Genomic DNA, 7,280 nt, shown 5'->3' on the forward strand with positions numbered 1-7,280 from the left:
CCAGCCACTCATTAAGTTAATTATAAGTTAAAATTAATTATTCATTATGTCACTAATATGTAACCCACTACGTGGCTCTTGTATTGTTTAGTACAAACTGTGTTGGTTGTTAAACAGTTGCTTTAATTTCCAAACATCATTAGCAAAGCTTCAACATGTTTTGGAGACATGCCTACTGCCTCGACCAAAAATGCCAGTTTTGTCTTTCACATTTGCCTTAGGAAGATCGCAACATTGCCATAAAATTACTATTTAATTGTGGCCCAATTGTAGAGTTTTGTACATGTTCCTTAAATATTAAAAAAAGAAGATGTATCACAATTTCAAATGTTTAAAACTATTGGATCTGCCCAGAGCCACGTTTGGTCGTGACGTGGTGTTTATCGTACGCATGTGCAACAAGAAAGGAGACCGACAAGGCTTATATTTAGCGTTAGCCTTAGCCCCGTGGGGAGGAGGGCCACAACATCATGGCCCATATTTATTAGGACAATGCACTGAAAAGTGAGCAGTGACAAAATTAATTTGTACACTTTCCCTGTACCAGAATTATCACTCACCATAACCTTATGCACAACACACAGTATACTCACACAAAATTTCATGCAGACTCAAGTAGCGTGTGGGAGGTCACTGTGGTCAGTGTGTCGCTGAATCTGAGGTTAGCAGTGGCTAGAAGCAGTGGTAGGCAGGAATTACTGGCTCCTCTCTACTACTATAACCGCTACTGCTACTACTATGGCTGCTACTGCAAACCATGAAAGCATCCTGGGAGTGTAAACAAAGAGGACATGTAAGATGGGACGGGACGGGCTGGTCGTTGACAATCCCAGGAAAAGAGGAGAAAAAGACAGGGTTAGAGGAAGGAAAATGAGATGGCATGAGGCACTGAATTCAGCAATGAAATTAGATAAGAGGGACAAACAGAAAAGAGAAAAAAGGTAAAGTAAGGTAGCGACGAATTAAAAGGATAAAAGGGAAATAAAGGATAAATGTCATGGTAAAAAAGAAAAGAAAAAAGTTAGCAAGAAAGAAAGAAAAGATTTTGTCAAAGCAAAAATAGAAGTTAGTAAGTAGGGAATGCAGCAGGGCAGAACTGCAAAAAAACAATCATACAGTTGTAATTACCCTCACTGGGCAGCTGACAAGGCCGAGGGTTAGTGGACACATACTGTAAGAATGCAGGCACTAATGTGTTCACAAACAAACACAAACCTCCCTATGGACCACTTGTCCGTTTTCACCAGACAACCAGACATACTGTTGCTGCAAAGCTCACCAATAAAATACAACACTAGTGTGAGCTTCACTGGAATGCAAAAGGAGAATGCTGGGATAATGTGTTACCACAGAAAAAAAATCTGCTCATGCCTGAGCCAAGCTCAGCAGCATTGGAGATCAACACTGTCCTACAGACAGTTGTGTGACAAACCAAGCCGTAAGGCAATAAGCTTGACTGACCGCATCTGATTTTCAAGGAAAATAAGATTTTACATTTTCTTTTTTGATTTCGTTCAATCGTCTCTGGGCTTGCAGACCAAACAGATGCTACACTGCATATGCTGCTTGCTGGGTCACCCCTGTAGCTGCAACTAAGCAGCACAGTAACTCAAAGTCTTACAAGTCTTTGTGGCTGTGTTCCAGTCAGCTACAATAATTTTAAGTCTCTGACTGCTGCTTTAATCTGAGTCCACCAATTATTTTGAAGAACATTTTACAGTCTGTCAGTACCTTGAGATTACAACTGCAGCTTTGTTGAGTTTTCCCCCTTGCTGAATTGTGAAATTTCCTTTGGATAGGGAACGAAATCTTATACCCAAATGGCTCCCCCGTGAAGGACACTGACCATCTGTGTTATCAGCTAGACCTCGATATGAAACACCTTCCACTATTGAAAAACCCTGTAACATCAAAAGGATAGAAGGGAGTAGAAATTCCTAAAGAAATGAAAAAAGACCATGTTCTAAGTGAACAGCTTTTGTTTGCCATGTTCAGTGTTTGGCCTCAGCATGTGTGTGTGAGCTCTGTCCTGGCAATGGTCTGATGACGGCTGGTTGGTGACACAAGAACAAACAAACGACCACAAGACTTAAATCTGGATCCAGATCTGAATCCTATGAGCGTTGTAACAGACCCGTGCTCTTACCACAAACAGTTGAAGCAAGTCAGCCGGAAAGTCGCACTAGCGGAAAAACGCAGCCACTGCTAAGATTGGAAACACTTTTACTGTGCGGAGGGCCAAATAAGTGGCACCATGTCAGCGGTTTAACAGTACAGTCCCCTTATTTGTCATTGGATAGGTTTATAGAATGTAAAATAACTCCATACCATTAGCTTTTTGTCAAGAGTTATGATAGTAATGTTTTGGTAGAAAACACACTTGGCTTGCTTTAGTAAAAGAAACAAACTCAGAGCAAAGAGGACCAGAGAAGAGCTAAGTAGTGAGTGGGAAGACAAGTAGCCAGCCCAGAACAGCCAGCATGGTCCCATCATGATATTACAGTGTTGACAAACCCACAGGAACCAAAACTATTCAGCAAGGTTGTGCAGTAAGATGCATTACAGCAAACAGATCACAGTTTATTCTGCTAGCTTCACTTTTTCTTACATTCCCTCCTTTTCCATTTCTCCTCCACACTTAAGCGGCAGTGGCTCAGTGGTAGAGCGGTTGCCTGCCAATCGGAGGGTTGGTGGTTCGATCCCCGCCCCTGTAGTCATTGTCGAAGTGTCCTTGGGCAAGACACTGAACCCCAAGTTGCCCCCGGTGCTGCGCATCGGAGTGTGAATGTGTGTGAATGTTTATCTGATGAGCAGGTGGCACCTTGTACGGCAGCCCCGGCCACAGTGTATGAATGCATGTGAATGGTGAATGTTTCCTGTAGATGTAAAAGCGCTTTGAGCAGTTGTTAAGACTGGAAAAGAGCTATATAAATACAGCACATTTACATTTAAGCTGTCACAGCAAAGGCTGGGAGAGGTTGGGACAGCTAACAGCTTTCTTAAGGCCTACGAGTGTCACCACAATTTCAAATGCAGATAGAGTACTAGACATCTTTGGTTATATCATGGGAATAATTGCTGAGTTTTTCCCCCACAACAACATATACTTACACAACACATCACCTATTCCCCTTCAGTCTCTTGCCTTCTAACACAAACTCTTTTCCCCACTGCTCTTTTTCTAACCTGCCAGCACACAGACCAGATGTGCAAATGTTTCTCCATGTTTCTATTCAAGCCCTGTTCCAAGAGAAAGGCAGAGTGAGGGGAGAGGAATATTTGACTTCACTCCACGGGAGACCAGTTTCATAAATTTTGGCGGCTACACAACGGTGAAAAAGGTAGCTTGGCTGGGTTGGCCAAGGGAGAATGTTGACGGCATACCAAACAACATGATCCTAATGAGTTGGAAAATCCCTGGCCCTCCAGAGGACTGTCCAGATGCTACCGTCATGAGAAAAGCTACTGTTTTATTGAATTCAGGCTCCCCTCCCTTTCTTTAACAAGGGGCAAAATTTATTATTTGACCATTAAGGCATCTTAGGCGACATGAAGCGTAAAACTGTTTCAAAGTTAATTTGCCCTTGGCTGCAGGTCCAGTACCCCACACTGGGCACAAGACAAGTTGATCTTTATGCCAAAGTGTCTCGCATGAACGTATATTTTGAGACATAAAGCTTTGGATATGTGCTTGCACTCCCGGTATAGGGTCTGCAGCCACCTTGTCCATAGCTTACTAGCTACTATCGGTGACTTGATCATTGACTTGTTTTGGGTGAAAGAGTCTGGCACATGATGTGCTGAGCTCTGAGAAAGAACTGTAAAACTTTTCATAAAAGAGTCAAATCACTTTAAGCTCAAGCCAGTTCCATATATCTCTCTTGACAATTTCCTGGTACTGAGAAAACAGCTTTATTTTATGGAGAACTAAACAAACAAAGAACAGTAAATGTACTTTATGATATTTCAATAAATCAACAACAATGATGAACGCATTAACTTTTAATACAATAGCCTAAAAGAGACTAGATGAACAAAGTGATGTGGTTTCTTCTTTGACTATTCATGATTGAAAAACAGAATGAGCTACTAAAGGACACATTATTCTTCTGTATGGTTATTTTTTTCATATAACCAAGTAACTAAGATGCTATTGCAAAATTTTAATTACTACCCTACCCTGTAGTCACAAGTGCAAACAAAAAAACACAAACATCTATTGTGATGCTAAACAGCCTTTGCTCTTCTGTGATAAACCTGCTCCCTTTCTCTTCACACACCTAATCACTGTCTGTTCTGGAAATCCAATGTGCAACCAAACAGCGTGGAAAGGTCAGGGTTCCTACATATATAAAACACACATTCATCACACACAAATCCCTAACTACCTAGAAGTGATTTGTAGATATGCTGCAAAGATATAGGGAGAGTGAACCGGTCATGCTTGCTCCTCTGTCTTACTATGGTTCGGCAGCCCTTACACCACTATTGCTCTGTTGTAGCTGCTCAGAGATCAGCAGAAAGAGACTTAAACTGTTTTCACTTATGAACTTATGAGTTTTTCTTTTACCACATGTATAATAAAACACAAAAATACTAGAGCGTGCAGCAGACAGGACATTGAACGGATAACATTGCGTCAGAGAGCTGTTATAATTAACAATCAAGTCTCTTGCCGTTCCTTTTATTTGTCTGCTGATTTCGCGTCAATCTGGCCCTTATTGACAGAACCGTCTGAATCTTCATCTTAATTCACCCTTCTTCTTCACTGTTGGATGTTTATGTTATTTCATTTTTTATTAAGCAGCATGAAATGTCATTAACACAACCACTCTCGTGCTAGGATTTTCCCACTTTTGGCTCAATCAGAGATTACACAGATTATGTACTAGGGCGTTGGCAAGGTAAACATCATCTGATGTCCCAAACCAACTGATTTGGACGTTTGCTTGCGTACATACAGCTCCACTGGGTAAAGTCTGCAGAACTTCAGGTGTGTTGTGCATGTGTGAAAAGCGACTTTAAAATTTTTACCTTGGTCAAGTATCAGACATTTCTTAAACTGGATTATGCTTTGAAAGAACAGACAAACTCAGTCAATGCTGGTTTATTGTAGAGCGTGTTGTTTACCTGGAGTTTTGTACACCTCACGGAACAGGCTTTCGCTGAGTGTCAATGGGGCTCCGTTGACCATGCTGTGGGTCCAGCTCTGACAGATCGCTTGGAGCAAAAGCGTCTGGGCCCTTGTGGCTTGGACAGTGAAGTGGGGAAGCTCAAAAATACACTCTGTGGTGGGTACTGAAGACCTTTTGCTCCTGCAAAAGCGGGACAAGAAAGACAGGGTTAGATAAAGGATAGTACATGGGGAGAAAAAGAGACAGAGAGAAAGTCAGGATACGGTGACAATAATAAATGATATAATGGCAAGTCGCACATAAGCGCCAACATACACTTAATGAAATGGACACCGGTGGAAACAAATCGTTCATGACTTCCATGAATCCATCAGTATCACATCACAATATAAAACAGCTCATTGATAGCCCGAGTGGCCAAATAGGTAGAACTACATTTGACTAGAGCAGATTGAAGAAGTACCAAGTGCAAGCCAAGCTTTCCTTAGTTACTTGGCAGGTGGGTGTAGTTTGCCTCTTTGCCGCCGACCCTTCTCTCCCCTCCGTCACAACTGTGATGATGATTTATGTGAAGCGATGTACAGCCCAGAAACCTGACCCTAAAAAGAATCTCTACGCATTTAACATTTCATCTGTCTCCAAGAGTGTAGAGGGAGAAGGTTTGTGTGAGTGTGTGTATGACAAGCTGATGAGTTGTGCGTTCAGGGGGATGAGGTAACAGTAAAGTCGGATGGAGTCCTCCAGGCCCCTGTCCATCAGAACCTCAGTGGACCATGCTCTCATTTATCATCTAACACACGCGCACAAGCACAGACGCATGCACGCGCACGCAAACACACACTTTGTTTTTTAATCCCTCCTTTCTAGTATTTGTCTCAATGTCACCCATATTCACTTTATAATCACTCATTCATATCCAAACACACTTTTTGCACATCTCCAATACCACACAAAAAACCATATTGAAACACATATACTGCTAAACAAATCCCTGTATCAGGTCACTGAGCTCTTTTTTTAGCCAGGCCGTGAAGTCATGGTCCCTCAGTTCTTAAGATCTCATCCATGACATCGGCAACAGCGGAAGGAGGGATTCCAAACCAAACACATACACACACGCCAACCAAGGTATGGCACACAGTGCTGAGAGGGATGGAGCACTTGACTACTGATCTACTGTATCCTTCACATCTCTTGCTCTCTCTCTCCCTGTCCCTCACTCCCTCTGCGTCCCCAGGAACCTCTGTTCAACGGAAAAACACCCAGGGAGCCTGAACAAAACACTGCAAAACAAGCCTGTTTGGTTCCACTCCTTTTTTCCTCTCTCTCTGTTCTGAAAGATTCTTCAGTTGGCTTTTTGAGGACTGGCAGTGCCCCCTTCCTTATACACATCTACTTGTGTGTGTGTGTGTGTGTGTGTTTGTGTACATACACGCTTGACTACATTCGCTTGACTACATATTGTAATGGAAGCAAAAAGGCACTGCCCTTTGAGGAGCGCTTTTGGTGAAAATAGAACTGTGGATAATTCCAGGGATGGCTGCGGCGTGTCAGGAACAAGAATCACAGTTCATTTAATCATATACATCCATTTTGGTCTGGTCCTAGTTCAGAGTGTGGGATATGTCACAGGGTCTCTCCCTCCGCTCAGCAGCTCTGCAATCGTTTAACTCCTCTGCTTCCCTCCCTCTCTTTTTTTCTGTGTCTCTTTATCTTTCCCTTTATTCTGCTCCTGGGTGGTTCGGCAGGGTGACATGAGCTGTTCGCTGCACACAGGCAGGCCCAGAGTTCTTAACTACCTGCTGTCTCAGAGGGGGACTACTATGAGACAGAAAGCGAGGGAGAGAGAGTTTGATAAAGAGAGATGTGAGAGTACAGGAAAACAAAGGCAGTAAAAGAGAGAAACTCCAAACCTGACAAGGTCGATGAGTTTACCATGACATCGCACATATACATTTTGAAATCCCTAGAAACATATGGTGCATTTGGCACAATGGTGAACCATGCAATGCCATGCTTCTCTACTATTAGAAATCACTACTTTTGCATGCTATACAGTAAGAAATCAATCAAATGTGTTTTTGTGTGTTCAAATGCATGCATGCCTGTGTGTAAGTGTGTGTGTGTGTGTGTGTGTGTGTGTGT

General features: G+C 42.5%; 1 protein-coding gene across 4 annotated transcripts in view; it reads right to left on the reverse strand.

Annotated features, from left to right (window-relative positions):
- vps13b (vacuolar protein sorting 13 homolog B) overlaps positions 1-7,280 on the reverse strand; it is a 354,534-nt gene that overhangs the window by 266,056 nt on the left and 81,198 nt on the right. For all 4 annotated transcript variants that reach the window (XR_004332501.1, XR_004332502.1, XM_032519244.1 and 1 more), the window contains exon 17: positions 5,131-5,315. Coding sequence is in view for 2 of the 4 variants with exons in the window: in XM_032519244.1 (XP_032375135.1) it covers positions 5,131-5,315 (185 nt within the window). In the remaining 2 variants the exon portion in view is untranslated. The remainder of the gene's footprint in view (positions 1-5,130; positions 5,316-7,280) is intronic.

The sequence above is a fragment of the Etheostoma spectabile genome, chromosome 6 (assembly GCF_008692095.1).
Source record: "Etheostoma spectabile isolate EspeVRDwgs_2016 chromosome 6, UIUC_Espe_1.0, whole genome shotgun sequence".
NCBI lineage: Eukaryota > Metazoa > Chordata > Actinopteri > Perciformes > Percidae > Etheostoma > Etheostoma spectabile.